At 33.6% G+C, this 15,409-nt stretch overlaps 1 protein-coding gene and 1 pseudogene across 15 annotated transcripts in view; both read left to right on the top strand.

The window, feature by feature from the left end:
• Positions 1-15,409, top strand: part of ERC1 (ELKS/RAB6-interacting/CAST family member 1) — a 467,374-nt gene that overhangs the window by 15,214 nt on the left and 436,751 nt on the right. For all 15 annotated transcript variants that reach the window (XR_004955596.1, XR_004955594.1, XR_004955595.1 and 12 more), the window contains exon 2: positions 9,691-10,513. Coding sequence is in view for 12 of the 15 variants with exons in the window: in XM_036236315.1 (XP_036092208.1) it covers positions 9,845-10,513 (669 nt within the window). In the remaining 3 variants the exon portion in view is untranslated. The remainder of the gene's footprint in view (positions 1-9,690; positions 10,514-15,409) is intronic.
• Positions 11,625-11,743, top strand: LOC118614781 (annotated as a pseudogene).

Raw genomic sequence — 15,409 nt, 5'->3', positions numbered from 1 at the left:
AAATGTTTATCAAAATAACTGCTGTTGTCATATCTCTTAAATATGTTGGGTTGAGAAAAATAAAATTAAGAATCATCAGTAAATTGGAAAGAGGCAAAATTATATAGGCAAGGAGGCTATTTAGGGGATTATGTTGTAATAGTATGGGCCAGACAAGATGATATTGTAGCAATAGGGAGGGAAAGGAAATATATTGGAAAGGTAAGAATTGATGATACACAATGATTGATTAGTTAATGGGAGTTGAATACTGGAGTGAAGGAGGAGGAATTAGAATGAATTCTATCGAACTAGGGAATATAGGAGGAAAGAAGCCTGTTTTGGGAAAAATATATATTTATTTAGTTAGAACTGTTGAGTTCCCTGTAGGAAATCTTGGTACAGTAAGGAGCTGGTAATATAAGTTTGCAGTCCAAGGGAGAAGCCAGAGTTGGTAATACTGAGAAAATCTAAACTAAAATATGTACCTAGCTAAAATAGGTAATAGTTTAAAAAAGTTGAAACAATGGCTGTGAATGAGATTGCCCAGGGAAAGTATAATAGAGGGAGACAAGAACATGTTGGTAGAAGCTTTAAGATATATACCAGTATCTTAAAGGTAGGCAGAGGAAGAAGAGCTAATAAAATGTACAAAAAGGCATTGTCTTGGAGAGATAGTAGGGAAACCAGGAAAGAAATATTAGAAAGACCCAGGTAAAAGTTTCAAAATAGAAGTGCCGAACGCAGTGGAATGAAAGAGAATCCATTGAATGTGGCTGTTAAGAAACTATTCTGGCTTTATTCTAGAAGTGGTATTGGGAGTTTTTAGTATCTAGAGCCTTGTCTTAGGGCAGTATATCCTTTCTGTTGGATATCTTTATACCACCTCTCCCACAAATAGTTTTATTTTGGCCATTGGTAAAAATAGTATGTGCTCATAGAAAATTATGATTTGGAGAGAAAGTGAGATCACCATCACCACCTTACTACCCATAGTTATATATTCTGCTGTAATTAAAAAAACAAATCCAAAACTCAGGTAGAATCTGTGTTTATAACTTTTTTTTCCTCTTCGGTTTGTCAACAGATCACAAATCTTTCTCTCTCTAATTAAATATAGAGCCACATCTAGGTCTGCTGTAATAAATAACCACAAACTTGGTAATGTAAAACGACAGAAATTTATTTCTCATAGTTCTGGAAGCTGGAAGTCTAAAATCAGTGGAAATAGTGCCTTGCTCTCTTTGAAGGCTCTAGAGAGAATTTCCCATTGCCTCTTTCTGGCTTTTGGTGGCTCCTGGACAAGCTTTGGTGACCCTTGGCTTGTAGCTGCATCACTCCAGTCTCTACCTCCATCTTAGATGGTCTTTCTTATGTATGTGTATATAACTGAATCTCTCTTTTCTCATGAAAAGATGCTAGCCTTTGGCTTTTGGGCCTACCATGATCCAATATGAACTCAACTTGGTTACATCTGCAAACTTTATTTCCATATAGGTCACATAAGTCTGTGGACATAAAAATTTTGGGGATACTGTTCAACCCATTACAGATAATAAACCATTTTATAGTTGTGCTTTAACTTATATAGCCAATGCCTCATTGTTGGACATTTAGATTATAATTTTTCACTTATGAACATAATGAGGGCAGGAATAATACATGTAGTAGAATCTAGGTGATCCAGTTTGGCACCTTTTAGTACTCTCTTGCTCTGTCTTAACTGTAAATGGACATATGCACAAACCCTGGTTTGAGATGAATATGATTTCCAAGGGCTTAGAACCCTTAGGAATGGAAGTTTGAGTTGCTACTGTATATCAGCTATTAAGACTTGCTGAGGTGAGAACTGAGGATGAGTGCAATTTAGAATAGTAGAGAAGGGAGAAGGAGAGTATCATTTGTGCTTTTCATACTAACAGCAGCTGTAGTTTGTTCCAGTAACCTGCCCTTGTCTGTGATTCCCCTCAAGAACATAGGCCGCAATCATGGAGAAGCAAGGGATGGGCTGTGGTGGCCATGAAAATCTATTGTTCAGATGTGTTGTGGAGAGCATAATTGCCTTACTTTTGCCACTATATTGCTTTGCGCTTTTGTCAGAAATGAGTAGTCAATGTATGTGTGGGTCTGTAATTACTTTTTATTTTTATTTTTTGAATTTTCAACTAATTGTTTTTTAATTGAAGAAATGATTTAAATTTTTTCACCTATCTTCCCCATCTCCCATCCCTTTAACCACTAGTCCATTGTCCGTGTCCATGAGTCTCTCTTTGTCCTGTTCATTTGTTACTTTTAGGTTAATATCCCACATATCTGTAATTTCTTTTTAAATTATAAAAGCAATTCATGTTAAAACCTCAATCAGTAGAGAAAAGAAAATGTAAAAACGCACCTTTTCCCACAAATTCTCATGTTCCTCTTTTTGTAAATTTTAAAATATATCTTGTATATCTTGTATCTCTTTTCTTATCAGTACATACAGATTTCCTTTATTCTTTTTAATAGTTGCACAATATTCCCATAATTTATAGGCTATTACCAGAGTCTTGTTATTTCAAAGAATTCTGCAGTTCATCTTTATTTAGTTTTCCTACATGCGTGAAAATATGTGTAAGATAATTCCTAGAAATGTAATGATTGACATTTATTGAAAACCTACCAAGGACCAGATATTCTATACTTACTGATTTGATCTTGTTAGCTATCCTTTGAGGAAGTATTATGTCTATTTTGTATATGAGAATACTGAGGCTTTAAAAGATTGATTTGTTAAAAGCTATACTTAAATAGTGGAGCTGAACTAGCCTAAGCCTTTCCTACTAGTCACAGCATGACTGAACCTCAGGAGCACAATAAAAATTATTTTATAGGGTCCTTGTTAGGATGAACTGTATTTAAGATCTATGCATTGTATTTTTGTTACTTACTCTGTAGGAAAGAATAGGTCACATTTTTGGTTTCATATTTGAGCATAGTGCTAAAATGCTTTAATACAAAAGGCTACACTGTTAAGTAGGGTAATATAAAAACTACTGTGTCTATGTGTTCTGAGCACTGTTGTTGCTTCATGATTTGGAATTGTATTTTTAACTTTTGTCATTCTACTTCATTTGGCAAAGTTAAAAAAATGATTTTATTTTAAAGAAAATAAACCTATCCTTTTAATGTTGATTATCTTGTATACTTGAAAAAAATCTTTGCCTGTAAGTACATATAACCAAAATGGATTTAATTTTAGTTTTCTTGATTTTCTTTTCTGAGAAATACTTGTGCCTTCTCTTGATGGGAAACCCAATATTTTGAGACTTTCAGAGTTAAGTGTTTCTTTTGTGAAACAGGAAAGCTTTAAAAATTTTAATTTTTTATGGGAGCATTGAAATATGAGTTGAAGGTAGAACTGTGTTGTTGAAAACATCAAATAGTAGGGTAAACCAGATTTCTGATAATGTTCTTGTCAGAGGTAGATTTTAAGAAATTTTTGTGAACATAAATCTGGACAAACTTGCAAAGATTTAAATGCCGTGCTGATAAATTTTAGAATTTTAAAAAACTCAAAATATAGGATAAGAAAACTCATTTTAAGTACTTAATTGGTCTCTAGCTATAATATTAACTTGATAGATCATTTAATACAGATTTTTCAGCACTGCGAACAGATTTGTATCCATAAGCATATTTTCCGCCTATGGGTTGCTCTCTGTGTGTGAATTTTTAATTTGTTTTCTTAGAAGATGAGAGACAGTATTAGCCTGTTCTTGTTGAGCTTATACTATCTTCTTGGAATTAAGATTTAGCTGCAGAATTTCCTATTTTTATTCATATAAGAACAGTTTTTTTTTTTTAATTGAAATCTTGATAATTCAGTAAGTTTCTTTATAATTTTCAGGGCATGATATTAGAAATGGAAAATACATAGCAAAGCCTATAGGGAAGGAGGTTGTCAATTTATGGAATTTGGTTACAGTTTAAAAATAAAGTTTATTAACATGAAAGAAATGATAAAAAGGCTTTCATTATATTTTTCTCACATTACATTTATTTGCATTTTCCATAAACGAATTTCAAGATTACTACCACCTTCTGAATGTATAAGAACTAGCTTAATGATTTTTACTTGGATGTTTGTTAACTTGTGGATTCAGCAAACATTTGTTGTATGCTTGATTTTTATTGAGTATTGTACTGGGGATAAGGCATTCCTTTGCCTTTAAAGAAGTAATTAACCCAAACATAGTAAGTGCATTATTTTAAAAGCCCCTGATTCTATAAGAGGGGCACTTAAATTAGACTGAGGAATTTAAGGGTTTGTGTAGGATTGTGACTATTAAACTTAGTTTGGAAGAATGACTAGTAAGTAGTTAACTAATCGATGGGGAAGAAGGTCAGGGAAGCAAGAGAGAGCTAGTGTTCTAGAAATTTCAGGTGTTTGATCATGGTTATCACATGGAAAGGAGAGTGGCTAAGAAGTAACCTGCCTATAGAGAGATAGGGAGGGCCCAAATTATGAAAAATCTTATATGCACAACTAAGGAATTTAGATTCTTATTTTGGGAAGCCATCAAATGATGTATGTAGGTATGTGTGATTATATCATATTAAAATTTTAGAGCAGTGGTTCTTAAACTTTTTGTTCAAGCATCCCTTTACAGTCTTAAAAACTAATGAGGACCCTAAATAGCATTTGTTTCTGTAGGCTATATCTATTACTATTTACCATAATGGGAAGAAAAATTGAGAAAAATTTAATATGTAAGAGTACGCAAGCACACATTCCATTAGCTATCAGTGGGATGATACCACGTGTCATGTAGCTTCTGGAAAACACTACTGTACATTTGTGAGAATGTATAGTGAAAAAGGCAAATAATCTTATTATGAAAATAGTTTTGCTCTCCTGAAAGTGCCTTAGGAACCCCTGGGGGTTCTTGACCCACTTGGAGAATTGTTATATTCTGGCAGTGGTGTTGAGAATTGTTTAGAACCTACAAAAAGAAACACATTTTAAATTGTGATGCAGTATGCACATATGTATGCATATGCACACCTAAAACAAAAGTTTTAGGAAACAGTACTGTATTTGGTATCTCTTGTATAAAATGTTACCTCAAAACTTACTGGATTCAAAACAAACAAACATTATCTCACCGTTTTTATGAAGAGCATAGCTGAGTGGTTCTGGGTCAAGGTATTTCATGAGGTTGCAGTCAAGATGCCACCTAAGTCTGCAGTCATCTGAAGGCTTGACTGGGGTTAGAGGATTCTTTTGCAAGCTCTGTCACATGGCTGTTGGCAGGAGGCCTCAGTTCCTCACCGTGTGACTCACTCTCTGAGGTAGCTTGAATATCCTTAAAACATGATATCTAGCTTCCTCCAGGCGAATGATCCAAGAGAGTGACCAAGACAGAAGTCTCATTGTCTTTTGTAAGTTAGTCTTGGAAATGATACATTATTAGGAGCTAATCACGAAGTTTAGTACTAATTCAAAGAGAGAGGAATTTGGATTTGGCTTCTTCTCTTGAAGGGAGTATCAAAGAATTTAGGAAGATACCATAAAACTACCACAAATATTGAGAGTGAGTCCTCTGTGGGTCTCTCTTTCCTGTATGCCTTGCTGGGTATGCTAGGAATGCAATGCCCTGGCTGCTCTTAACCTGGGCCATTTCTCATTATTGTATTTGCAGCAAGTCACCTTGAGGGTTGAGGTAATATCTCCCAGGGGGAGAGAAAAGGCTTACTTTGTGCTTATTGTAAAAGTGATAGGTTCTCTAATCTTAAATGTTCCTCAGCTGTGATGCAAACATTCCATATGTAGCATCTATCTGGGCCCTTCTGTGTCACCTTCTAGAACTTGGGTGTAGCAGGGAGCCAATTCAAACATGATGCTCATACTGTTTGCTGTGCTGTAATAAAGTTCTTTTCCTCTGACCCCAGAGACTTGTTTTCTGTTTGATAGTCAGAGGAAGGTTTGAAATAACAACCATAACATACTAGATAGGGAGCTAACAAAACATTGGATAGAAAGCTAACTGAGAGACTTGTAGGAGGACTCTGGGAGCAACATTATGGGCTGAAACCAAACAGCTGCGTGATTTTCTCCAGTAGCAATCATATTTCCAGGTGTGTAGTCAGTGAAGCTATTTCTTTTGGATTCATCAAAGGCAAGGGAGTTTGGACTGTGAAATTATTGTTTCAAACTTTTCTAGTATAAATATGTATATAATAAACTGAACATATTTTAAGTATATAGTTTGATGAGTACACACACACACACACACACACACACACACACACGCCTGTGAAACCATCACCCTAGTCAAGATAACATTTCATCACCCCCAAAGTTTCCTCCTACCCTTTTTGATCGATGTCTCCCTCTCATCCTCATCCCCAGGCTTGCACTGATTTGCTTTCTGTCGTGAAAGAGTAGTTCTAGAATTTTATGTTAATGGAATTATACTTTCTAACTTTTTTTGTTCAGAATTCATTTTTTTTTTTTTGTCAGCCATTCAAAGTGCAGGAATTATTATTTTGTGGTTGTGTGTCTGGCACAGTTTTAAGAGAATTTTTTTTTAAACACTGTTTTCCCTGAAGCTCATGAGATAAAAAAGAGCCAGTATGAAGGCTTTAGACATAGGTAGTGAATTTCCTTCTTTTGTTGTATAAATGAATATAGTTCTAATAATAACAAAAATTCTACATGCAAAAGCCATTTTGGATCTGAAAGTCACTTGAACATTAGAGTGCACTTGCTAATGTTGAAAACTTGATGTGAATTTTTGTTATTGGATCATAGCCTATTCAGTGTGATTTAGTTACTTAACTACGTGAAAACAGAATTCTTCACAAGGCATGCCTGGGAATTTTTAAATTGAATGTGGAAGCTTAAAGTTCTAATGGCATGATTATTGACTCTGAATTATTGCTCTTTATTTTGTTGGTTTTACTTATTTTGTTCTTTTGCCCACTTTTAAAAAAGACTTTCTTTTTGATAGAAAGATAAATATAATTATTTGATCTTTACACCTGGGAAACCTAAGATGTCTCTAAAGTTCAGTTTTGGAGTACTAGATGAGCAGGACACACTGCCATAAAACCGTGGAAGCTTTTAATAACTGGACAATTGAGGCATTAATGTCAGCAGGTGATGGTGGTTAAGCATAGAAGTTAAGAGCCTCTAGGGCTTTGAAGTTAGGTACTCTAGTTCAGGTCTTAACCGTACTACTTAATAGCTTTGTGACTTTAGATAAGTCACTCATCCGTAAAATGGAGGTGACAAGCACCTGTATTATAGGGGGTTTATAAATATTAAATTAAACCTTATAAAATTCTTAGCACAATGCCTGGCATATGGTAAATACTCAATATATGTTAGCTTTTGTTATCATTTGAGGGATTCTGGATAATGAATGGCTCTTATTTTAAGCAATATTCAGATTACTTAAGAAAAAAAATATTGCATCCCTCTTTGATCTTAAAATAGAATTCACTCAAACAGTAACATGTAGATTATTACTTGTCACCTGCCTTACAGTCCAGATTTATTATGAAAAGGAATTTTTACTTCATGAGCTAGGTTAGTCCTGAAAAGGAATTTCCTAACATTACTAGCAAAATTTCTGAACTTGGTGTACTGTTGCTCTTTCGAAGATGGAATCTTAAAAGTTCGGGCTCTCTTTCCTGTCCTGCTTGTTGTTTGTTACTTGAGGGATATCTTTATTGGATCACGAATGTACTCATATTTCTGAAGACCTTTAACCTGTTTTGAGTTTTACTAGACTATATAGACTTTTAAAAATCTTATTAGAATTTATAGATCTTGTAATTTACTTGGATAACATTTTCAGTAAGGAAACATTTATAAGAATCAGTTTCTTTGTAACAGTGGATTTTTGGAAATTATTATTTAATATGCTGAAACCCGTTATATAACCTAAGCCAATTTTTTGGTGGAATGATATTAGGGAATTAGAGATCTAGTTTAGATCTTTATTGGTTTATCTTTGAGAGAAATGTGGAAAGAAGGATAGCTGTGATGTGTGTTCTTAAAATTTGTTTTAATTCTACTTGTAGAATATGAACATGTTTTCTCTTTTAAAAAATTAAAGCTTTATTTCAGTCTGAGTATAAAGCTTTAAAAGTGAAGCTAAAGCCTTCACAAACATTTTCCCCTCAGCCTCCCCTTACATGTACAAGTTTCCTTTCTAATCCTTGCTGTTTCAAATTTGGCATTCCTATATAGGAATTCTTTGTATATTTTGTACAGAGATCTTTATACATATTTTAGATATATTTTTCACCTAGTTTTTGATCTTCCTTTAAATTTCGCTTTTAGTTGTTTTTTTTTTTTTGGTATAATTTGCCATTTCGGCATAATGTATTTTTATTTTTTGGTTTTTGCTTTTTGTTTCTTATTTAAGAAACCCTGCCTTGACACAGGTTCACAGGATATTATCCTACGTTTTCTAGTACTTTTAATCATTTTAAAATTTATATCTTTAATGTACATAGAATTTATTTCTATGTATGGTGTGAAGTAGGGATGTAATTAATTTTTTTGTAAGAGTACCAGGTGTTCAAATCCCATTATTGAATGATTTGTCCTGTTCTCACTGTTTTGAAATGTTAGTTTTAGCATACGCTAGACTCATATATAATTTAGACTATATTCCTGGTCCAGTACTTTACATTTTTAATTACTGTAGCTTTAAAAGGCTACAAATCCTTATGAGAAAACCTGGGGTCAGATGTGGTTTTGGAGTTCATATTTTTTCCCAGTGATACCTAGTGGGCATTATGCAGTATTCTGTAATCCTACACATTATTTTCTCAATGACTTGTATGAATAATTGCACTAAGCGAGCTATATGTAAACATTAGTGTCCTTAGGTCAGGTTTTGCTGCTAAGTAAGTTAAAAAAAAAACCACCATCTTATTTTTGGACCTTCTTGGATTTTTGCATTGCAAATAAAGAATTGCGGCTCTGTAGTTTATCTTGCTATTTAGGAGACATCTTTTTCCTTTGTTCTATTTCAGATTGTTATGGTTATTTGTGTACCTTTCCTCATATTTGAATTTTAGAGTCAACTTTTTATGTGAAGAATCATTAGGATCTGACACGTTTACAGTGTTTGTCTTCTCACGCATGAACATGGATATCTTTCCTTTTGTTCAGGTGTTCTTTCAGTGAAATTTTGTAGTTTTTTTCTAAAAATGCTTGCATATTTTCATTAGATTCAAATCCAAGTATTTTTATGGTTTTGTTGTGATTGTGAATTGATTTTTCAAAAATTGCATCTTCTAATTGTCATTACTAATATATAGAAAAGTATTACTATTTATATATTGATCTTGTGTCTGACCAATTTCTTGAGTTCTGTTGTTCTAATAACTTATTAGCTGATGATCTTGGGTTTTCCAGTTAGGAAATCATATATTCAAACATTGAGTTTTATTTTTCCCATGCTAGTCACTATATCTCTTATATATTTTTCTTTTCCATTTGTATAGTGTGCTTTTAGTATTCAGTTTTGAGACATGAAGTATTTAAAAACTAATGTTTACTGTGAAATAAATTGTGCCATAAAGAAATTTTGAATGCATGAGTAAATGGGTGATAGAAGGGAGATCTTTCTCAAGTGGGGGTAGTGAAAAGTCTCTGAGAAGGGAAATGTTTATTATTGGAATATTTAATATGTGATCTTTTCATTACAGATATGGTATAAGATATTTCTTCAAGACTGGACAGCTGAGGACCTGTTATTTCTGATTAGCCTTAAGCAGACTTACAGCCAGAGAAACCTCACAGAGTTCCATATTTTGTTTTCTGCTTTATACCTTTCCTGGCACCTAAATTCGTCTTGCAACCATGTATGGAAGTGCTCGCTCAGTTGGGAAGGTGGAACCGAGCAACCAGAGCCCTGGGCGTTCACCTAGGCTTCCACGTTCCCCTCGCTTGGGTCATCGTCGAACCAACAGTACAGGAGGGAGTTCTGGAAGCAGTGTTGGAGGTGGCAGTGGAAAAACCCTTTCAATGGAGAATATCCAATCCTTAAATGCTGCCTATGCCACATCTGGCCCTATGTACCTAAGTGACCATGAAAATGTGGGTTCAGAAACTCCTAAAAGCACCATGACACTTGGCCGTTCTGGGGGACGTCTGCCTTATGGTGTTAGGATGACTGCTATGGGCAGTAGTCCCAATATAGCTAGCAGTGGGGTTGCTAGTGACACCATAGCATTTGGAGAGCATCACCTTCCTCCTGTGAGTATGGCGTCCACTGTTCCTCACTCACTTCGTCAGGCCAGAGATAACACAATCATGGATCTGCAGACCCAGCTGAAGGAAGTGTTAAGGGAAAATGATCTCTTGCGCAAGGATGTGGAAGTAAAGGAGAGCAAATTAAGTTCTTCAATGAATAGCATCAAGACTTTCTGGAGCCCAGAACTGAAGAAAGAACGAGCCCTCAGAAAAGACGAAGCTTCCAAAATCACTATTTGGAAGGAACAGTATAGAGTTGTGCAGGAGGAAAATCAGGTTAGTTTTATATGTATGTTTACCTTTATTGTCTGAATTTGTGTTTATTGATGAAATGAGCAATTCTTTTTCTTTTCTTTCTTTGTTTTTTCCCCTTTCGTTCATTTATCTTCCTGTTTACTATTTATTTTAGTATTTTCTGTCCTCCTTTTCTCAGTCTTTTCCAGATTTGGTCCTTTGCTGTCATTTTTTTTCTGGTCACCATGACCTCTTGCTTCACATTCTTGCTTGTTTCTTTTGCTTGGCTTCTCTTTCTTTTCCTGACTTTTCTTTCAGCAGATCTTAACTTTTTTCAATTCTAGTGAGAATATAATTTTGCCACACACTCGAAGATCTATTATCAAAATTATTTAGGCTATGTAACTTACATGTGAGGTGTAACGTTAAGATTTACCATAACAAATACCAACAAAGTTAATCTTAAGAAAGATTACAAGGCAAATCAATATGTTGATAGCATAGAATGGACATTAGTTTTAAGAAGTTTAATATATTTTTTTTTTGAGGAAAAGTAAGATTTATTCAGAGTACAGTTTAGAAGGAGACGGGCCACACTAGGGAAGGCTACAGCCCTGTGAAACTTGGGAGGTAAAGAGATAAGATAGTACGCTCCAAAGGGAGGAGCGGGTTAGCAACCAGCAGTGCTGTAACCAAGAAGTTAATATTGATGATGTAAATATTTATTAAGTATCAACAATGAGGAGCAGTTCTTTCTGTGTACATTCATGATAGTTTAACTTTAGGATGCTTATATAACTTTTTTTGTTCTTTAATTCATAAATTAAAGGTGGAAGAAAGGCAAGTCGATGTGATTAGTTGCTTCTAGAAAATAAATGAGATAACTAGGCATTATAATTATGGGTTTTGTAGTTCAGGAGCTAAATGCTATCTTATTAGAAATGCAGAACGTTCATTTATTATTTTTCTGTACTCTTCCAGGTTGTAGTTGATGTTTTGGCCATAGGCATGTCACATTCAGTGACATAGGACTCCAAAGATCTGAACAACTCTATACTGTTTCTTCCAAATCATAAAAATAGTTTTAAAATACTTTTAGAACTTTTCATAAACTTGCAAATTTGAATTATTTGCTCCTTAAAAAAATTCTCCTGTCTATGGCCACACCATCCTGAATGCGCCTGATCTCGTCTGATCTCGGAAGCTAAACAGGGTCTGGCCTTGTTAGTACTTGGATGGGAGACTGCCTGAGAATACCGGGTGCTATGGCTTTAAAAAAAAAAATTCTATATTTTTAAAGGAGAATTTTAAAGTAGCTACTTTATTGTCGGTATTATACTTTATTTTGGGGTTAGTTTAATAAAAATTATGAAGAACATAATAAACTTATTTGGAATTTTGCAGTGTACTTGAATGATGCTAAAAAATAAAGAAGGAATTACAAATGATCTTTGTCTCTGATGAAGTAAATTTAAGATTTCTGTTGATTGTTTTACTGTTCTGTTACTAATATACAGTTAAGGCATTGAGACCTATTGTTTGGTTACTTGAAGAAAATATCTAGTTAGATAGTTTGTATGTTAAAGTCCCAGACTTACTTTTTGTTTGGTATTTCTTTATTTATTTTTATTTTTTGTGGTGACATTGGTTAACAAAATCTGATAAGTTTACAGGAAGACATGTATATGTTTACACTGTGTGTTCACCTCCCATAGTTAGATTTCTTTGTCACCACATATTTGATCCCCTTTACCCCATCTACCTCCCCAACAGACTTACTTTCTTAATAATAAAATAGCTTTTTTTCTGATTATAAAAATAATACAGAAAAACATAGATAAAAATAAAGAAAAACATAAAATTTTACCTAAATCCTCCTATCTATAAGTTTGCTATTCTATTGTTAAGATTTTGATGTTTCTACTTAATCAACTATCCGTGTATACACACATACAGAGTTTTCATAAATGGAATTTTACACATATTATGTTGTGACCTTTTTTTAGCCAACATTTCTACTATATATTAAAGTCTTGTGATATATATATCACAGTCATTTTTGATGACTTTATACTATTGTATCTGGACTAGTTAATTTAAGGTCACAGTTAAAAATCTTCATATTTAATGGTACAAAATGAGTTAAAAACAACTTTGAATTCATTTGAATCAGATTTCAAAATAATTAGAAATTATAATAATTTTATTTTTTTCTCAGCTATAATAGCAAACTACTTTGCTTTTCCTTTTTTTAAAATTAAAGTATGGTTGACATACAGTATGCTTTTACTTTTTCACCAGTGACTAAATTTAATTTGTCATCATACAGAATTTGAATGTTTTATTAATATACTTAAATCTCTAAGTCTCCTAGAGACCCAGTCTTTTTAAAAAGAGGAAATGCTTTTAAAAAGTATTCCTCAGGAAGTTCTTTGCTTTTGAGTCTTCAAGACTTTAAAAAAGTGAAAGGAAAAAAAAACCCAAAGAACTAAATAGACCCCAGTGTTGAATCTTAAAAGTAAGGACAGGGTTCCTAAATCCTGACTTAGATACATCAGTTATCAACGGATATATTTGTTTAAAATATAGATTTCCAGGTCTTGTTTTATATCAACTAAGTAAATACCTGTGGCGGTGGGGTCCATGAACTGTATTTTAAATGAGCTCCTCTGGTAGTTCTGATGATAAACCAGTTTTGGGATCTTTAGTATTTGGTACATTTAATTCTTAAACTAGTCCATTGCATATCTGCTATAGGGAATTTGGGTTGGTTTTATTGCCACTCTAGGGCTCACCTGTGAAAGAAGAGAAAAGAAACAAGGGATCGTTGGCTCAGTGCTTCTCATCCTTTTTTCTGCCATACATGTTACACCTTAGGGTCATGGCAGACTCCTGTACCTAATGTTCATTAACTGTGACAGTGACCCTCAGTAGAAGGAACGTGTGTACAGAAAAAGGGTGTTTAAAATCTTAGTTATGTTTAGTTAAAAAAAGCCATGCAGGTGATTTTGATGTTTCTGACATTGAGAATCATTGATGCACAAGCTAAAATATTCAGATAATATTTGACAATAGAATAGGGAAATAAATACCTTTTCTTCAGTTAAAATTTAAGTTGCAGAAAGTGAAATACAACATCAATAGCCTATCATTCCTAAATATAAAATAATAGTACATTCTGAAAGTTTTTATAGTTTTGTATTGAATTGTAAACATCAAGAGAAGAAAAATGAGTTTGCTTAATTTAGTCTTGTGATTAAGTATCAATGTAGCATAGGTCTTAGAAACTATATCTGTAGTCCTAGGGTGGTTGTTAGGCTTTTTAAGTTTTGTGAAAATGAAATTGATAAACTTCTAGTTTGTACTGGTGGTATATCAGTGCCAAAATATGAGGTACTTTATGTGTATTTAGACAATTAGGCATCATAGTGCATCATACTTGAGTATTATTCAATCTCAAGTCTATTGTTACTATAAAAATCACAGTTTACTTCCATTGACCTGAAAAATGACTGAGCTACAAATTATTATAAAATAATGTGTAAAAATTATACATGAATAAATACTTCTCTTTAAAAGTTCTACCTTTCAGGCATAGATTTTGTGTGTATGTGTGTGCATGTGTGTGTAAATATATATATAGACAAATGTGTGTATATATACAAATATATAAAATTAAGAGTGTGTTTTGATAGTCGAATTGAGGTTACTGGATTTATCATTAAATTAGCTTCCAATGCATTTCTCCGATGATGCTGAAAATATGCCTATCATCAAGATGGTTTTTAATATTAAGTAACTTGGAAATGCCTGTTTTAACGAGGAAAATATTGGCACACTTCTTTATTTTCAAAAAATTGAGGCAGCTTATGCGTATACTTTAAAAGCTGTGTGGGTAAAAAGCAATGGCAATTTCCTTCTTAATTATCAAGTTACATTGAAAGGCAAAATATTTGAATCTTCTGAAAAGACTGTGGTGGAGACTCAGCACTTCAGTCCAGTGGAAGTGAAACAGTTCACAGGACTGTGATGCCAAAAAAACCATATGTGCCGAAGGAGGGTGAACACTGCCTTATCTAGATTCCGCCCCTTGCCCTAATTAAACACCAGTGCTGGCAGGAATATATTCTTCCTGCACCCACTATAATTATCACACAATCCTAAAATTGTATATCTTTGGTCCAAAAAACGAAGGGTGTAATTTTAAAGTAAAGTGAAACACTGCAATGAGATATAGAGAACTGAGAATGCTAATTAATAGATTATAGTGAGCCAGCAGTGGGCCCTAATTAAACTCCGCATTCATTATACTCTGCATAGCCCTCAGAGGTCAGACATTTCCCACTTTACAAAGAAGATTGGTTTAATAGGATTTATAGTAATTAAACGAATTTCCTCATTTCAGTTTGAGACTGGAGATTTAGATGCATTCTAAATGTTTGATCTGCGTGGACGAAGGAATCGGAATCGCTTGGTCTAGAATCCTATCAAGTATATAAACATATTGGCTTAGAATTGCCTAATGTGTATGGTTCATTGTTATGGAGTCCTTTTAGAAGATTGTTTCTAAAATACCCAGCTGTTTTTATTTTCATACTCTTCTTGGTATTGAATTTTTCAAGTACTGGTCCTTAGAGAGATGAAACAATATATATTATAACAGGAAAGGCCTTTTTCTTGTTTTTTTTTAAATTGAAAATGAAGAAAGCTTTTCGTGTATGTTTGCCTGATGACTATAAATCCAGCTGTGAGCTTGATTGAATAGCAAAGCTAAGACTTTGGCTGACTTATATTTTTTAAGCTAACCAACATCTAACAAGATGTTGTCATATTTTTTGATTATTATGCCTTGTGCTATTTCTGTGTGTTGAATTTATTTGGGTGCTTATTTTAAAAACAATTATTTTAAAGTATTTTCATTGGAACTTTGAGTGGTCA

The sequence above is a fragment of the Rousettus aegyptiacus genome, unplaced genomic scaffold, assembly GCF_014176215.1.
Source record: "Rousettus aegyptiacus isolate mRouAeg1 unplaced genomic scaffold, mRouAeg1.p scaffold_m13_p_2, whole genome shotgun sequence".
Lineage (NCBI taxonomy): Eukaryota > Metazoa > Chordata > Mammalia > Chiroptera > Pteropodidae > Rousettus > Rousettus aegyptiacus.
The sequence above is the reverse complement of the archived record's forward strand: the minus strand, read 5'-3'. Positions and strand labels throughout refer to the sequence as shown.